Here is an 18,486-nt window from a genome sequence, read left to right on the forward strand (position 1 = left end):
CGCGCGGCCCCAACGGCGGCGCGGCGCTCCGCCCCTTCCTGCGGGACATGGAGGCGGCGGGCGCGGGGCTGTCCGCGGCGTGGAGCTCCGTCAGCGCCGCTTTGGTGCCGCCCGCCGCGCTGGGGCTGGTGAGCGGGGAGCGGAGCCGCGCGGGGCCGCGGGGGGACGGGAAGAACGGGGCTGTGCGGGGTCCCGGCAGCCCGGTGGTGGCCGCCGCGTGGGTGTCGGGCTGAGGGCCCCCCGGCACGCCGCCGTGTGAGGGATGCCGAACGTTCCGGGAGGAAAGAGGTGATCCCGGGCTGCGCGTGGGTTGGTCGCGACGAAAGTGACGCCTTCTGTTGTGTTCTGTGGAAGCTGTAATTAGATATAAAGAGATGGTAGTGGCAATAGAGCTGCTCGCGCTAAATTCACAGCTATCTTTCAGTGTGCAGCCACCACCGTTAGCTCTGCGTTTTCAGCAGTGACGAACAAGAGCTGTGTGCTGCCCTCGTTCATAAGCAGCTGCACAGCTGGAGGTGACCACTGCCCCGTCACTGCTGCTGAAATGCACCACCCACCCCTCACTGTGCTCACATCCACTTTTTTTTCTCTCCACAAGCATTGATAAATGTCAACGGGTGCCATTTTCTCCATGCAGAGGAATTCAGTTCCACCCTTTGCTCCTTGCACTTCCATGTCAGACACATGGCGATAGCATATTGGTGGGAAGGTTCAGCCTCTGCTGCCATCCCACCCACATCCCCCTCTGACACAGTGGGCCAATACAATAAAATAGGAGGCATTACTTTCGGAACAGCCCTCATAAACTATGTAATACAGTTAATGTCTACAAGCGATAAAACTGATTTTAATCCAGTCGCGTTGGGTTTGTGGGATGGGCAGAGCCCACACATCATCACTCTGTGGGCTGTGGGTCCCTTCTGGCACATGTCTGCCTACAGAGTCAGAATGGTTGGGTTGGAAGAGTCCTTACAGATCACAGCATGGTTGGGTTGGAAGGGTCCTTACAGGTCAGAGAACCATAGAGTGGTTGGGTTGGAAAGGTCCTCATAGATCACAGCACGGTCAGGTTGGAAGAATCCTTATAGATGGCAACATGTTTGGGTTAGAAGGGTCCTTTATAGATGACAGAACCACAGAATGGTTGGATTGGAAGAATCCTTACAGCCCACCCACCCTGTGCTGTGGGCTGGCTGCCCCACACCATGCCCAGAGCCTCACCCATGGCTGTGGGCACCTCCAGGGACGGGACATAAAGAAGCGGCTGTGTGCTCAACGTGTCCCCTCTGCTCCCCAGGCGGCAGCTCGGTGTGACCCGCTGTGCCCACTGCAGGATGCTGAGCTGCGTGGCGCCCTGGAGGTGCTGCGCTGCTATGGGCTGCACACTGCGGTGGAGGAGTGGTTCCTGGAGGTGCTGCAGACCGACCTGCAGGCCCACATCGCTCCCGAGTTCTGGAACTGCATCGGCCAATACGAGAACACGGCGGAGGAGCAGCAGTGCTCCGCGCTCCTCCTGGATGCATTTTGTCTTCTCAAGTGCCGCCTTGAGCCCTACCTGAGCAGCATGGAGCTCCTGGAGGGCTGGACCAAGGCGGGCCTGCTCCTGGGGACGGGCGCTCAGACGCTGCGGGAGAAGGTGTACACCATGTTCAAAGCCATCCTTTTCTTCTCCACCACCAAGCCCTTCCAGGAGATGATCCAGCAGTTCTACAGCCGCACCTTCCGGATATACATGAGGCAGTGGAAGAAGGGAGAAGAAGGAATGAACGAATGTGAGAGCAGCATGAGTGAGGCTGAGCAGGAGAGCGACACGGAGGAGAGCGGAGGAGAGAGCGCTGCGTGCGCGGGCTGTGGCAGCAGGAGGGAGCAGTGCTGGTGTCCCACAGCCATGGAGCGGTTCCGGCAGCTCAATGACATTCTGTATGTATGGCACAGGGCTGCCCCACAAGCAGGAGGTCCTGGGAGGGCAGCAGCCCTGGGTTTATTCATGGCTGAGAAATGGAGGAGCTGTGCGTGATGTTATACCCTGGGTTGGGGTCCTGGGTTGGGATCTTCTCACGTGGGTTCTGCAGCTGCTTGCTGGCTGCTGACTGAACTGGAGTGGTCCTTTGGGGAGAAGTGCCTCTCGCTGGGGATGGGAATATCTTCCAAAGGCCTTCCAAGGTCCCAAAGAAACAAACTCCTCTAGAAAATGTTTCTGAATAAGATGGGATTGCAGTAATGTCTTATATTATAGAAGGGGACAGACTTTAGCAGGTTTTGTTGTGATAGCACAAGGGAAAATGATTTCCAGCTACAAGAGGGGAGATTCAGGTTGGATATGAGGGAGAAGTTGTTTGCAGTAAGGGCAGTGAGGCACTGCACAGGTTGCACAGAGAGCTGGTGGTGCCCCATCCCTGCAGACAGCCAAGGTCAGGCTGTTGGGGCTCTGAGCACTGCTGGAGCTGTGGGTGTCCCTGAGCACTGCAGGGAGTGGGACCTGATGGCCTTTAACAGTTCTGTGATTCTACAATCCTAAGACAGTGTTTCTGAAAAAGATCTGATAGCATTCACGTGGCGTATTGTGTGAGTAGTGCATCACTGCCAGCCATCAGAGTGCTTAAATTAAGAGCTATGCCTGCACCTGTGCACCATGTGGCAGCAGGTGCTCTCTGTTAGTTGGGTTTTCTCTGTATGCTTTTGCTTCTGCTCACTCACTCTGGTCTGTGTGTCCGCAGCCGCCGGCTGAATTTGCTGGAGAGAGTGAGTGCTGATGCTGTGACCACCATCCTGCACAGGATGATCAAGGAGAGGATGGAGCGGCGATGCCGGGGTGAATATGAGCACTCCTTCCTGAACGAGTTCCAGGAGGTAAGGAAGGCCCTGGCTTTGGAGGTGTGGAGCTGCTGCTGTTCCTGGTGCTAAATTCCCAACTCCCCCTCAATTCCCCAGTCCTGGGCTGTGACTTCCACCACCCCTGGCAGAAGAGGAGTGGTTAAAATTGGCATTTTAGATTTATGCTGGAGGAGAGGGTCTGCTCTGCCCTACACACAGCAGGTCGTTACGTTTCACCCGGCAATGGCCCTATTGGCCCCGTCTGCATCCAGGCCTGGGGCCTCCAGCACAAGAAGGGCACAGAGCTCTTGCAACATATCCACAGAAGGGCCACTGAGATGAGCAGAGGGCTGGAGCTCCTCTCCTATGAGGAAAGGTTGAGGGAACTGGGCTTGTTGAGCTTGGAGAAGAGGAGGCTGCAGGGAGACCTCATTGTGGCCTTCCAGTGCTTGAAGGGAGCGTATGAACAGGAGGGGGAATGGCTGTTTGTGAGGGTGGATGGTGATGGGACAAGGGGAATGGCTTTAAACTGAGACAGGGGAGGTTGAGGTTGGGTATTAGGAGGAAGTTTTTCCCCCAGAGGGTGGTGAGGCACTGGCACAGGTTGCCCAAGGAGGCTGTGGATGCCCCATCCCTGCAGGCATTCAAGGCCAGGCTGGATGTGGTTCTGGGCAGCCTGGGCTGCTGGTTGGTGACCTGCACACAGCAGGGGGTTGGAACTGGATGAGCACTGTGCTCCTTTGCAACCCAGGCCATTCTAGGATTCTGTGATTCTATTAATGAAGGAATTTTGGTGGTTCTGTTCTACCAACACTGTGAAGGCAGTATGCCATGCAGCTGCAGCCAGCCTTCCCTGCGTGTAGATGGGAGTTTGTATGGCTGTTTTCAGTCCTAAATTGCCTGCACCCCTTTAAAACAGGAAGCAGTGTGGGCAGGTAGTGTTCTTGCAACTCCTCAGTTCTCTTGCTGCTGCCTTGCACCGAGTTTGTGTGGAGGTCTTTGCTCTGTATGACCTTAAAGCTCTTCTCAAGGTTCTGGCTGCTCTGGGACGCAGGCTGTGCTCTGCACGCTCGCTCTGTGCTCTTTGTTCCTTGATGCATGGCCTTACGTTGGTCTGTGCTGACGAACAATGTGTGAGGTCAGGTTGCCATGCGAACCAGGCAGCTCCGTGCTGTTGTCCTGGTTTCCTCACTGTGTGCCACGCTGGGTGCTTTTGTTGTCTGCAAATGCTGGCAGTGATTTGGTGTTTACTTTTCTACAGTTGCTGTGCAACACTTTTTTCTCTGGCTCTGCTGCAAAGGGCACTGAGAGACAAATTCCTAGGGAGCATGGTTGGATAAAGGTGTTCCTCAGCATCGAGGTGCTTTGCACTGATGATTGCCCTTTCCTTTTGCTCTTTAGAATGCTTTTCAGCTTTCCCAGTGTTGCCCAGGACTGATGCTTGGGTGCTCTGTGCTGCAGGTTCTTGTGTCTTGTAGTTCTATGGGCAGAACTCATGCACTCCTCCAGTCGTTGGTCAAGCAGACAACCAAGCATTAACATTGGCACCCCACACCCAAACTCAGCATTTTTCAGGCTGCCCAAACCTGGTTGTCAAAACATAATAGCACCTAATAACTATTAATACTGAAGTACTGCCTCAAGTAGTGACACTGGAGAATGGGCAGGAGAGTGATGATGACATCTCAGAACCAGGGGACTGGGTCCTGACCCAGTTGATGCAGATCCAGGTTAATTAAGAGCAGGCATCAAGGTGGCCCGCTGTCTCCCCACGGCTGGTCGTAGTCTTGAGTCACACATTTGGTTGTGCCAGTCTGGGCTGGGGCTTTGCTCATCTCACACTGCTCTCTGCTGCATTTCAATAGGGAAATCAAGTTCCAAGTGCTGATCCTCAGACATCATCAGGCATTTGCCATCTTAGGAAGAAAATAAACCCATTCTTCTGAATATCTGGATGTAGTGGTTGGGTGCATTTGAATTATGACAAATATGACAAAGTAGAAGATGAAATCTCCAGTATATAAAATCAGCCTCTGAAGCTCTTTGATCGGGTTGTAGGATATTATTATGAAAGGGCTGGGTTGGTATTCGGGGCCTTGTCTCAGTGCCTGCGTTTGGTTGGTAGGTCTGGGAGTGTTTGGGGATGGCTTGCTTGTTCTTTATTGATTTCAGGAACCACTGAAGTTCTGGGTGAGGGTGCTGAGCTGAGCACTTTGCTCCTATTCCCTCAAAGAGAACAGTTCTGCAAGCGCAGATTGGAAAACAGTATAATTCTGCAGGATGGAATATTCTGCTGTGCAGAGCTGTCCTCCATCCCTGTGCTCTCCCTCTGCTGTTGCAGTGGATCGAGAAGGTGCTCGGCTGGCTCAGCAGAGTGTTTCTGCAGGATGGCCCCTTGGCTCGCCCCTCTGCAGAAGCCAGCAGCACCCTGAAGCGCTGGCGGTGCCACGTCCAGAGGTTCTTCTACCGCATCTACGCCAGCATGCTGATTGAAGAGCTGTTCAACATTATTCGAGGTCGGTGTCACCCACTCTTTGGCTGTTCATTCGCTGCTGGGTTGGATTGAATGGTAGATCTGCACTCGCTCACCTCCTGGTGCCACGCTGTCTCCCCGTGGAGCGTGGCACTGCTCCTGATCGCTGCTTGGTCTGTAGATTTCCCAGAATCAAAGCCTGCTGTGGAGGACCTCAAGTTCTGCCTGGAAAGGACAAACCTGAGGCAGCAGCTGCTCAGCTCCCTGAAAAGCGCTCTGGAAATACGACTTCTGCATCCCGGTGGGTTTTACATCCCTGTGCATGTCATCACAACACAAGTAGGAGCCTGGTTGTGAGGGTTTGCTGAGCGAGAGGCAGCCAGGCTGTGCACTCTGTGTGCTCTCTGTGTGGGAGCATGCATGGGCAGTGGCAGCTGGTTATATCTCGGCCCCTTCTGCTTCCCAAGCTTAGCTTTGGTCTGAATGGGTTGGGAAGCTAAGTTGGTTTACAGCAGTCTTTGAGCCTGTATTTGTGGTTGGAGCTGCTTTCTCAGCCATAAAGATCTGTTCTCTCCACGTTGGATGAGCCAATAGGGCTGCAAGCCCTTCGCCTCCAGCTCCATAGATCTAACAGAACCTTTCTTGTATCCAAATCTGTGCTCTGGGACTCTGGACTGCTCCCCTGCTCCTCTCATAGGTGTCAACACATCCGACATCATCACTCTGTACATCTCGGCCATCAAGGCCCTGCGGGAGCTGGACCCCTCCATGGTTATCCTGGAGGTCGCCTGTGAGCCCATCAGGAAGTATCTGAGGTAAGAGGCTCTCAGGGCAGCCCTGTGCATCCCCTTCCCCTTCCCTTCATTGTTCTGTATCTCTCACCTTTTGGCAGGACACGGGAGGACACCGTGCGGCAGATTGTGGCCGGTCTCACAGGGGATGCTGAGGGCTCCGGGGATCTGGCAAATGAGCTGTCAAAAGCTGACCCAGTGACACTGGAGAACGGGCAGGAGAGTGATGATGACATCTCAGAACCAGGGGACTGGGTCCCTGACCCAGTTGATGCAGATCCAGGTTAATTAAGAGCAGGCATCAAGGCGGCCCGCTCCCCACGGCTGGTCGTAGTCTTGAGTCACACATTTGGTTGTGCCGATCTGGGCTGGGGCTTTGCTCATCTCACACTGCTCTCTGCTGCATTTCAATAGGGAAATCAAGTTCCAAGCGCCGATCCTCAGACATCATCAGCCTGCTGGTGAGCATCTATGGCAGCAAGGACCTGTTTATCAACGAGTACCGCACGCTCCTGGCTGACCGGCTGCTGCATCAGTTCAACTACAGTGCTGAGAGGTGAGACCCAGCTGCCCTGCCCTCCCTGGAGCTCCGCAGCTGAAATCACCTCGCAGGGGTCTGCTCCAGCCTTGGGACCACAAAATGCTATTTCTGCAGCTGTGGGTGGCATCTAGAAGTTCAGGGCTCACTAGCTGGCTGCTGCTCAGTCTTGCCTTAGGCTTGCACTAAAAGGGCAGCACATGGGGAAGTGGAAACACAGACGCCCTGAGTTCCATCCCCTATTTTCCAACAACCTGCAGGGGCTGCTGAGGCTCAGCAGAAGGTGTCAAAAAAGACAAAAGACAAAAAAGACAAAAAAGACAAAAGAAGTACAAAAAAGGGGTGAACCATGAGGAAACCTCAGCTGCAACCCAACTTTGTCTCTTGGAACCCACGTGTGATCCTTTGTTTCTCTCACCAGGGAAATCCGCAACGTGGAGCTGCTCAAGCTGCGGTTTGGCGAAGCTCAGATGCACTATTGTGAAGTCATGTTAAAAGTAATTGGGTTTTATTGTTGTTGTTTGTTTTTGGCTTCTTTAAATTCAAGTTCTGGGTGCTTTTCCTGGTTGGTGAAGAAGAGTGACCACAAAGAGTCCTTTAGTGAGACAGGGTTATGAGAATCCCATTTCTGAGGGGGCTGACTTGTGACAGGCAGAATTGCATTAGGGATGGTTGTTGGCTGGGGGTGAGTGCTGCGGTGTCGGTGCCTCCCTTGCTCTTCCTGCCTACACTGTTGTGGATGTTGAAGGGCTCTTATCATCCTCTGCCTTCTCCAGGACATGGCTGACTCACGGCGCATTAATGCCAACATTCGTGATGAGGAAGAAAAGCTCCCAGAGGAGGAGAGGCCACCGTTCAGCCTTGTGGCTGTTATCCTGTCCAGTGAGTTCTGGCCACCGCTGAAGGAGGAGAAGCTGGAGCTTCCAGAGCAGGTCAAGGAAGCCATGGAAGCCTATTCCAAGAAGTATGAGAAATTGAAGGTGAGGATTCCTTAACCCTCCATAAGAGTTTTGTGTTGCTAGCTCTGCTAGCATGAATTTGCATGGTCCTTCCAGAGTCCCTGTAACATCCCTTACAGCGTAGCTGCTGCTACATCCACAGTGTGACAGTGGAATACCAAAGTCCTCCAGCTTCAAAAGTGGATTAGAATCTACCCCAGCTTAGCTACAGCCAGAAGAATGAATAGTAGAATCATTACAGTGGAAAAGACCACGAAGATCATCATGCCCATCCATTAGCTCATCCCACCATGCGTACTGACCATGTCCCCAGTGGCCACATCTCTGTGGTTCTGGAGCACCTCCAGGGATGGTGACTGCACCACTCCCTGTGCAGCCCGTGCCAGTGCACATCCTGTCTGTGCTGGGCCTCTTTACTTCAGTACTCCGTCACTCTTCTGTTTGTTCTCTTGAGGAGAGGTTTTCAGGCAGGAGAGGGACGCTGGTATTGGGCAAGGGTTGGGTGACAACTCATGTCAAGGGTGTTTCCTTTTGAGGGAGCAGGGAATGGATGATGGTGGGACAGAGATTCATGAAGTGGGAGCAGCCTTTGTCTTTGCTGGCGGTGAATAGAATTCAGCTAGCCATAGCGACAGAGGGGCTGGAAGATCTGCTGCTTCCCTCTTGCAGGCCATGAGGACTCTGAACTGGAAGTACCACTTGGGGCTGGTGAGCCTGGATGTGGAGCTGGCCGACCGCACGCTCTCCCTGTCCGTCTCCCCTGTGCATGCTGCCATCATCCTGCACTTCCAGACCAAGAGTGAGTGATGTGCTGTGGCACACGGAGGTGGGTGGAAAGGCCACGTTGCCATAGGGCCTGAGAACTCCGTCAGGGTGAGGGCAGGACCTGCCTGGAGCTTGGATGTACCACAGCTCTGCAAGGAGACAGCACTCAGAAAAGCACAGCTCAGCACCAGTGCCTGCAGGAAGGCCCTGCGCGTGGCTGCTCACCCCTGGGCTGCCCTCCTTCCTTCTTGTTAAGCCCTGGCACAAGGGGTGGGCGCGGTGTCCTGCAGCCCCCCTGACAGCCGTGCTCTCTGCAGGTACGTGGACGCTGGCGGAGCTGAGCGAGGTGCTCAAGGTGCCCGTGACGTCTCTGAAGCGTAAGATGACGCTGTGGCTGCAGCAGGGAGTGCTGCGTGAGGAGCCGCCGGGCACCTTCACTGTCATCGAGGAGGAGCAGAAGGACCAGGGGGAGAAGGTTGTCCTGATAGACAGCGACGAGGAGGGGGATTCTGCCATGGCCTCGCAGGCTGACCAGAAAGAGGAAGAGCTGCAGGTGTGTCTGGGTGCCTGCAGGGCGGGTGGGACGGTGCAGACGTCCAATGTTTTGGCTTTTGGGGATGGATTTGATTTGCCCTTTGGATTCGCTTTTTGTCCTTCCGGCTTGAGGGAATTTGAAGTGAATCAATTGTCCGCATAACTATTGGCAATATCACAGAATCACAGAATGGCCAGGGTTGGAAGGGACCTCAAGGATCACGAAGCTCCAACCCCCTGCCACACGCAGGGCCGCCAGCCTCCACATTTCACAGCAGCCCAGGCTGCCCAGGGCCCCATCCAACCTGGCCTTGAACACCTCCAGGGATGGACGGGGCATCACAGCCTCTCTGGGCAGCTGTTCCAGCACCTCACCACTCTCCCTCTGAAGAACTTCCCCCTGACATCCAACCTCAATTTTCCCTCCCTCAACTTAAAACCATTTCCCCTTGTCCTGCTGTTATCTCCCCTTTCCAAGAGCTGACTCCCCTCCTGTTTGTAGGCTCCCTTTAGGCACTGAAAGGCTGCACTGAGGTCACCCCACAGCTTCTCTTTTCCAGACTGAACAAGCCCAGCTCCCTCAGCCTGTCTTTGTAGGGGAGGTGCTGCAGCCCCCTGCTCATCTTTGTGGCTCCTCTGGACCCTCTCCAACAGCTCCCTGTCTTTCTTGTACTGGGGGCTCCAGACCTGGACACAGCACTGCAGATGGGGCCTCACAAGAGCAGAGTAGAGAGGGACAATCACCTTCCTGTCCCTGCTGGTCACCCAGGGTATGGGTAATATGGGCATTAGATGGCTGCCTTTGCTCCAGAAATGTATCCATGCAACTCTTCGGGCGTTGATTTCATATTTGAAAACAGACATAAGTTGGATTCACCCAGTGTTTTTCAGCTTACAGTGCCAGAAAGGCATATCCAGCACAGCCAGGCTGAGCTGTGCTGTCTGTATGGGGTGGCCTTGGACACTCCCATTGCTTTTTGTACCTGTGTGTCACACTGATGTGTGCCCTGCCTGCATTTACCCACTGAGTAACACATCCTGCATTCTGGCTGTGTGAGGATACCTCATCCTCTCCTTGGGTATTTCCCACTTACAGCCCAGGCTCTCCGCAGCCCTTTTCTGCATGGTACTGATGGTGGTTTACTGTGTGTCCCTGCAGCTGTTCTGGACCTACATCCAGGCGATGCTGACCAACCTGGAGAGCCTGTCCTTGGAGAGGATCCACAGCATGCTGAAGATGTTTGTGATGACGGGCCCTGTGGTCACAGAGATCGACATACAGGAGCTGCAGGGCTTCCTGCAGAAGAAGGTACGGGACCAGCAGCTCATTTACTCTGGAGGTGTCTATCGCCTGCCCAAGAGCTGCAACTAGGCTGCGAGTGCCTCGGTGCCGCCCAGCTCTCTGCATGCTGCTGGTTAGGTTCTGTGCTGGGGGTGGGTGCTGTGCCCCCTCCCAACAGGAGACACCTGGGAAGACAGTTCAGCAGCAGTGTGGGCTGTGCAGCCCTCAGAACGGCTGGGCTGGAGCTGCTGCCCACGTTACCTTCCTCTCATCAACGAGTGTCTGATCCCCGTCAGTGGTCAATAAAACCCAGCAGTGGTCTCTGGGTTGGTGCCAGCACTTTTCTCTCCTCTCAGCACTGCTTTCTACAACACTTCCCCATGCTGAAGCTCTGCCGTTGGCCGGGCGCCGCTGCAGCCGTGGGAGGTTTGGAGGGGGCTGTTGGCTGTGTCTCCTTCTGTCAAGACAAACGTGATGTCTGTGCCGTCTCCTGTGGTTCCAGGGAGACCCCAGGGTCCCCTAATCCTTGCTCAGGACTTTAAAGACAGGTGGAATAATTTTACTGTGGGATGAGGAATGCTGTAGAGGATGAGATACAGCAGTTTGCCAAGGTGAGCTGGTTAGTCCTGGGGGCATGTGAGGACTGTCCAGGCACTGGCAGTGCTGCTTTACCACAGCATGAATACTTCTCTCCCTTTAAAACTCACTGCTGTGGCAACTGTGCCTCCTTGGTGTGTTTCAGGGTTACAGCCTTGTCTGTCAGTGTGTAAGAGATGCTAAGCCCAGCACTGTGGGGATCCTTAGTGCTGCTGTGGGCTTATCTCTCTCACGCATGTTTGCAGCTCTTCCTCCATGGGTGGGAGCACGTGTTGTTGTTTCCCTGTGGGCCTTCCTCCAGGCTGGTGGCCTTGCAGTGCTAGGAACCGGCTGCTGTGTTTTGCTGTTCAGACATTCCTGGTGCTGTAGGGAATGAATCAAACTCACAGATCCCCATGGTCAGCCTTCACTGGGGATTTCCCTCCATCCCAGAGGGGAACAAATGCCATGTGTCCTCCTGTCAGGCTGCTGGAGCAGATTGGGGGGGAATAACATTGGGCAATTGGAAGCGATGCCTGGGGAGCCTCTCTGCTGCCCTTCCTGTGAGGGCAAATCCCCTTTGGGGATCCCTGGACCCACTGCAGGTGGTGATGTTGGGGACCTGGGATGGGTGAAGGAGTGGGTTGGTGGCACCAGGGGTGATGTGGGGAGGGCACTTTGGGTCAGTGTGACTGTATGGTGCACATGGCTGTGCTTGGGGTGTGCACACAGGGCTGCAGAAGCTCTGAGCAGGGTGGAAAATTTGGGTTTTAGGGCAAATGTGTGGGACGTTGCTCCAGGCACAGATAAATGGTGGCAAATCCCAAACAGCAGCAAGCAGGGGAGGAAATCCAAACTGAACACACCAGGAGCAATGTGGATCCCACCAGACCCTGGTAGGACATGCAATGATGCAATGGACTCATCATTTGGGCTGGATAGGGAGCAGGGTGGAGTACACAGCACTGACCCCACTGTTGCTGTGCCGTGGCTTGGGACATCCCTGCAAGCTGCACCCAGGACCTACATGATAAGGACTCAGAGACAAAAGCCTGTGGAACCCCCAGCTCTGCTCTGCCTCCTGCTCTGTGTTGCTGGAGCAGCTCCTGTGGGGTTTTCCTCGCTGCTTTGTGATATGGGGACACTTCGCTTTCTCCTCTGCAGAAACTGTGCTGACTTTCCCGTCACCCGGTGTGTGCTGTGGGTTTGCTGGGTCAGAGTAGTGCTGCCTGAGGCTGCTCTGTCCCCATCCCAGAGCCATGGGTCCCCACAGTGTCCCCATCCCAGAGCCATGGGGCGGCTGTCACTGCCCAGCTTTCAAAGCATTACAGTAGCAACAACTTGGGTTTAATGAACATTTCAAGTCGGATGAAACATAAAAGGCTCAAAGCTAATTGAAACAAGCTGGGGAAGGAATTTTTCAGGCTGAACTGCGGAAGCTGAAAAAAAAAAAAGAAAGAAAAGAAACGAGCCAGAAGTACAAATAATAGCAGTCGGTGCTTCTGGCTCATCCTGCACTGTGCAATGGGAGCACTGCCGCCGGAGGAACCCCCTTCGTCCCAGCAGATCCCAGCACTCCAGGTACACTGCTCTATTTATAAACTGTTTATAGAGAGCCCTCCAGAAAGCCAGCAGGATGCCTCTTCCCTACAAGGGATGCTCCCGGCCTGCATGTAAACTGTTTGGGTTACTGGGGACACGTGTGGCCACGTCTGCTGATGGAGGTTGGAAAGTTTTGCTAATGGTGAGATGGAGCTGAGTGGTGCCACGGAGCCTCCTGCCCACCGGTGTTCCTGCCGTGGGCTGCAATCTGCTTTTGGGTTTGGAAATCTCCCACCCCGCAGCCTGGGAAGGGTTTATGCATTCTTTCACTGTTTTTATTTTTGGTTTGTTTTTTGTTTTTTTTTTAGTTTGTTTTTTTCCTGTTCTTCCGTTCTCGGGGGAGGGAAGCGTGGCACCTCCCTGCTCATAACCCCCCCGGGTACCTCCAGCCCTGTTCTGTGTCCTGGTTGCCACCACGGGATTTACATGCACCCAGCTCACCGATGCCACGATGCAGAGAAAAGAGCTGAATTTGGTGTAAAAGCAAAAGCAGCACCAGAGATGTGTGGGTGCCCCCAGCCCACGTTGGCTGCCAACACTCTGGGTACCCCCTGGTCCCAGTGACCACAAGGGATGGGTGCCCCAAAGCTTCCCCTGGGTTTTCTCACCCCTTTTCTTCCCGGGAGAACCCGGTGGGGCTGAGCCACGGGAGAGGCGGCGTTGGGCAGGATTTGCATTCCTGGCCCTGCAGGAAGGGCTGTGCAGCTGCTGCTCCTGGCCGCGTCCTCCCCGGGGGCCCCGGCGGGGGCTGCAGGGCTCCAGGCTGCCCGAGGTGAGTGGGGGGCTCCGAGATGGGGGAAGAGGGTGGCCCGGGGCGCAGCCTACTTGCAGGATCCCCTGCATGCATGTGGCCTTCCCCCCAATATGTGTGTGCCCCCCATCACTGCGCTGCCCCAAAGCACACGCATGCTCCCCTCCCCCACAGCCTTTCCTGCATGCACGTACCCCCACCATTGCACTCCCCCAGTGCACATGCATGCCCCCCCTTTGCACAGCTTTCCCCCCATCCATACACACCCACTTTGTTGCACCTGCATGCTCCCCACGGCTGCAGTGCCCCCCGCTGCACACACAGCCCCGTTGCACAGAACGCCATCCTGTTGCACACCCTTGTTGCTGCTGGATGTGGCAGCTTCTTGCTCTCCCCGTAGCTGTTTTTAACAAGGGCTGAGGATCATTGCTTCTGTGTTATTTTTATGGTATGCATCCATGCTAAGTGCTGCTGGGGAAGAGCTCCCATTGCAAAACCCCCAATTTATCCCCTAAAATGCCTTGTTTTGTGTCCATGCGGGCTGCAGCCCGCAAGATGTATTCACGGCTCTTCTGGAGGGGGCCACGATGTGATGCTGATGTCCCCACACTGCAGGGGATGGCAGGGCTGATCCTTACAGCCACAGTCCATGCAGGGAAAGGAAATAGTTGGGAGGTTTTGTTTTTCCCAGCTACTTTTGCTCCTGGGCTGCTGCTCCAGCAGGAGAGGGGTTTCACTTCCCACCCTGTGCTTTCCCCCTGGGGTTCACCAGAAATGAGAGCATTGCACAACGCCGAGCAGAGCTCTGTGGAGTGGGCACACATGGGTGCACAGGGGTGGGGGGGGAGGGGGAGGGCACTGAGCTGTGGGTACAGCCCCTGCCCCCTCAGCACTGCTGCTAGGGGGTGTCACTTTTAGAAGGTTTGGCTCAGGGCTGTCAGCACAGAGCTGCACCAGGCACAAACCTGCACCTCCCCATGTGCTGCTTTGTCCCAGATTTGCCTTCTTTTCCCCCAGACCACCCCAATAATCCCCAAGGCTCTCTGTGACCCCACTGCTGCCAGCCTGGCACCCATCACATCCCACATCATCACCCAAACTCAGCATCCCAGGGCCGACACGTTCCCTCAGCCCCATCAGTGCCCTCACACGGGGCAGCCATGCTCGAGGCGAGGACGGAGTGGGACGAGGAAGTGGTGCAGGGCCACTCCTCTGCGCCATTTCCTCCCGGCACCGTGCAGCTGTGAGGGCAGAGCAGTGCTGGGTTGGGGTGGCAGCACCCAGGGAACGCACAGAGGGACCCCACACCCAGCCCACGGTCAGTAAGCAGATGGGGCCGAATGGGAAATGGTTGCATTTGGGGCTTTGTGTCACCGTTACCTTCGTGCGGTGCTCGGGGAGGTGGGGAGCAGCTGAGCACCGTGGGATGTGGTGAGGTTCTGGGGTGTGCTCAGCTGCACGGGAGGGGGGTGGCACAGCAGTGAGGGTGACGTGGTGATGCTGGTGGCATGGGGATGTAAATGGCACAGAGGTGCAGGGGGCGCAGGATTGGGGTGGCACAGGATTGGGGTGGCACAGGGCTTCAGGTGACCCGCTTCTCCCTGGAGCTGTAAATCTGCTCCCATCCCTTCTGCCCGTTTCCCCCCTTTTGTTCTGCACTTCCCCCAAACGCACTCAGATGCAGGTGGCTGTTCCCAGCCCAGAGGAATCTTTGGGATTTCCCAGTGGTTCCCCTTCCCAGCGCCACTTCTCCCCACTCTGCTGTCCTGCTGTGCCCCTGCCTGGTGCAGCTGGGGCTCTCGGTGTCCAGGGGTGCTGGAGGTGGGCTTTGGTCCCTGCACTCCCCCTCATTCAGAGGGTGTTGTCATCCCCTGCTGTGGGGTGGATGCTGTTGGGGTCTCAGCTGTCAGAGCAGGGCCTGGGGTCACCTCCCCGTGCAGCAGGTGGTGTCCCTGCAGCATCTACTGGGGAGCAGCTGAGATGTGCCACTGCTTCCTGCATTACCACTCTGCTCCCTAAACCCATTCCTCTGAACACTGACAGCATCCCCTTCCTGTTCCCACATTCCTCCGTGCCCTGGTGAGGGGCAGCCTTGGGGGAGGATGCGCTGTCCCCAGACAGAGGTCTGTGATATCCCACATCCCAGGGACCACAGCTCAGGGAGTGAAGTGCTGGCTGTGCTATGGGGCTGCTCCCCAGTTTTTGGGATGGCAGTGCTGTGGGACTGCTCCCAGTCACTGCGAGATGGCAGTGTGGTGGGTTTGATCCCTAGCTTTTGGGATGGCAGTGCCATAGAGCTGTTCCCAGCCGCTTTGGGATGGCAGTGCCGTGGGCTTCGGGCAGCGCCTGGGTGAGAGAAGTGAACGGGACTGGAGAGCACCGCAGCGGTGCCGGGGTGACGCGGGGACAGCGTGGGGACCCGGCGTGGCCGCCAGCCCCCGGCCGTGCTGCGTGCAGGAATCTCGCCCGGCCGGTTCGGGGCGGGGGAAGGCCGGGCGTCGCGCAAGGTGAGCAATTAACGCCCGGGGCTAATGGAGCTCGCCGGGCGCCGGGTTGGAGCACGGCCGCCCCGACGTGAGAGCCGACGATGTGCCGGGGCGGGCCGGCAGCGGTCAGCGGGGCCGGGGCTGCGTGCCGGGCGGCCGCTGGGAGCGGCTTCGCTCGCCCTGCCCGGCTCCGCTTCCTGCCCGCCGATGTCACCGCAGCCGCCGTCCCCGTGCGTCAGCGCTGGGGAAGCGCCCTCCCACCGTGACACGGACTGCGGGCAGCGCCGGCGGGCGGGGACGGAGCCGGCACCTCGCGGCCGGAGGTCGGCTCGGCAGGACGTCGCTCGCTGCTCCCCGCCGCGCTCCCATCGCCGCGCCGCTCCCTGCTCGCCGGGTGAGCTCCGTCCACGCGTTTCCCACAGCCGGATTCGGGAGGTGACCGCGCTGCTGTTCGTGGCTCCGGGTGGGGAAAGACGGGAGCGGGAGGTGGCGGAGCCGCTGCCATCCCTTAGTGCTGCCCGGGAAGGAAAGGACCCCGCGGCCGGCAGAGCTTTCCACGCCCCATCTGCGGTGTGGGGTGACTGTTTCCTTATGGAGGGGTGTGTTGTTGAGTGCTGCTCGTGTTTGGCAGGTGCTAGAGAAACAGCACGGGGTCAGGGCGGGATCCACCTGCCCGCATCCTGCTGCCCGCCACGTCCAACGGTGCCCTTTCTCCGGGGCTGCCTTCCCCACCCCTTGGTGCACGGCTGATGCTGTGCGCAGAGGTCCGTGTTTGGACACCCCGTGGCTGTGTGTGGTCGTTCCAATCAGCCTCGTTTGGCTGCTGTCAGTCACTTCCTGCTCTTACAGAGGTTGATTTTGCATTGTCCTTTTTGCTTTAGGAAGAAGAGGATGTGAGTGGGCTGTAAGAGCTGAGCGAAGATGGACGGAGAGCTGCTCGATACAGAGGTGGATGGGGAAGCACCCGCTGCCATGGGGGATGTGGGAGGAGAGGCATCCTGTGCTGAGGGCGGTGCAAAAGAAGAGGTGTCCTGTGCTGAGGTGGATGGAGAACTTCCCGCTGCCATGGGGAATGTGGCAGAAAGCAGTGCAAAAGGAGAGGGACCTTGTGCTGATGGCCACGTGGAAGGAGAGATGCGCTGCTCTGACAGCGATGGGGAAGGAGAGCTGCTCTGCAAGGAGGCCGATGCGAAGGGAGAGGCATCTTGCTCTGAGAGCGAAGGGGAAGAAGAGCCTGATGCTGAGATCCACACTGCTTCCAAGAAAATCTCTTTTATTTCTTCACCCTTGAGGGCAATCGTCCGCCTCAAGCAGCGCTACCGAGTGCAGAAGAAAAGAGGTCTGCACTTCGAGCTCCCCCAGGAAAAGTCATCCGAGCCCGTCCATGCGCGGCTGCTCCAGAGGCAGTTTTCCCTGAACAGATCTGGTTTCTACGGCTCCTCCAAGTCCTTCTTTCACCAGTCCAGCTTCAAGACGTCCCAGTACTTCACCTTTGACACGTCTGTGGAAGAGTGGGCGATGAGCAAATCCAGGCGGAAAAAGAAACGAAGGAAATCTCGGATAGTTCTGTACCCTGACAAAACAAAGAGGTACCTCCCCACGGAGGAGAAGAGCAACGCCAAACGCTGCCTCCTGTTGCTCATCGTCATCATCTTCTTCCAGATCCTCAACGCCATAGAGAACCTGGATGACAACCTCCAAAAATATGACCTCGATGGCTTAGAGAAAACAATGCACCGGGAAGTATTTGGGCAGAAGCTTGCTGTGGAAAGTATTATGCAGCTGCTGAAGGACTATCTCGCTACCCACATCCACAACAAGCCGCTGGTCCTCTCGCTGAATGGCCCCACAGGAGTGGGGAAGAGTCACGTTGGCTGGCTGCTGGCCAAGCATTTTCGCTCCGTCATGGACAATGACTTCGTGCTGCAATACTTTGTCATGCACCACTGCCCGAGCGGCGTGGACCCTCTGACTTGTGAAACAGACTTGTCTAAGAAGATTTCTGACATGGTTACGAGAGCTGAAATCGAGGAGAAGATACCGCTGTTCATTCTGGATGAGGTTGAGCTCATGTCTCCGGTCCTGCTGGACACTCTCAGCCGATTCTTTGAACCCAACCAAACCAATGAGTTCCTCAATGCCATCTACATTTTGATAAGCAACATAGGGGGTGGTGAAATCACCGAGTTTGTCATCCAGAACGCATCCGCTGAGCTCCTGCAGCAACGGAGCGGAGCTGAGGAGCTGCTGAGCGTCATCCAGCCCGTGCTGAGCCATGCCCACCCGCTGTGGAAGGCAGCAGACGTCGTCCCCTTCGTTCTCCTGGAGAGGAGTCACGTCATAGACTGCTTCCTGGAGGAGATGAGGAGGGAAGGGCTGTACCCCGAGCAGAGCCACGTCGAGAGGTTGGCCGGCCAGCTCAGCTACTACACTACGGGCGACAAGCAGTTCTCCAGGCTGGGCTGCAAGCAGGTTGTGGCCAAAGTCAACCTGCTGTAGGGATTCTCTGCGGAGACACAGCCTGTTCTTGGGATTTACAGTCTCACAAGGAGTGTGTGAGGGCAGAGCGGCTCAGTGGCTGCCCTGGGGCTGCTGGTCTGGGCAGGGGATGGCAGCCCGGGCTCCTCTGCAGCACAACCACTCTCCTCTGGGCGTTCCCCATGTTTGCAGAGCGCGGCGTGGCCAGCGAGGGCCCCACAGCCTCATAGCAATTAGAGACACTTTGTTTGTTACTCATGCACTCGTTAGAATGAGGACAGACGCTGTGCAGTACCAAGTGAAGGAAGAAACCAGAACCCATCGGGGTCCTCTGTCTCAGCAGCACACAGAGCCACATCTCACCGTCTCCAGGGCTGCAGTCTCCACTGGAAGCTCTTCTGCTTTTTGCTGCTGGGTGCACCTCACCATGCTTGTTA

At 56.3% G+C, this 18,486-nt stretch overlaps 2 protein-coding genes across 2 annotated transcripts; both read left to right on the plus strand.

The window, feature by feature from the left end:
• Positions 1-47: 47 nt before the first annotated feature.
• ANAPC2 (anaphase promoting complex subunit 2) lies at positions 48-10,246 on the plus strand (the record flags this gene model as incomplete). The annotated part of the gene is made up of 13 exons (XM_079544847.1): positions 48-128; positions 1,298-1,920; positions 2,718-2,850; positions 5,156-5,330; positions 5,469-5,588; positions 5,985-6,102; positions 6,180-6,361; positions 6,493-6,634; positions 7,038-7,113; positions 7,393-7,596; positions 8,245-8,374; positions 8,658-8,893; positions 10,034-10,246. The coding sequence occupies 13 exons, from the start codon at positions 48-50 to the stop codon at positions 10,244-10,246; spliced, it is 2,433 nt and encodes an 810-aa protein (XP_079400973.1).
• A 6,246-nt stretch (positions 10,247-16,492) lies between these two features.
• TOR4A (torsin family 4 member A) lies at positions 16,493-18,070 on the plus strand (the record flags this gene model as incomplete). Its single annotated transcript, XM_079544816.1, has 1 exon — positions 16,493-18,070. The coding sequence occupies one exon, from the start codon at positions 16,493-16,495 to the stop codon at positions 18,068-18,070; it is 1,578 nt and encodes a 525-aa protein (XP_079400942.1).
• Positions 18,071-18,486: the final 416 nt, after the last annotated feature.

Source organism: Tetrao urogallus (assembly GCF_951394365.1).
Source record: "Tetrao urogallus genome assembly, chromosome: 19".
NCBI classification, from domain to species: domain Eukaryota; kingdom Metazoa; phylum Chordata; class Aves; order Galliformes; family Phasianidae; genus Tetrao; species Tetrao urogallus.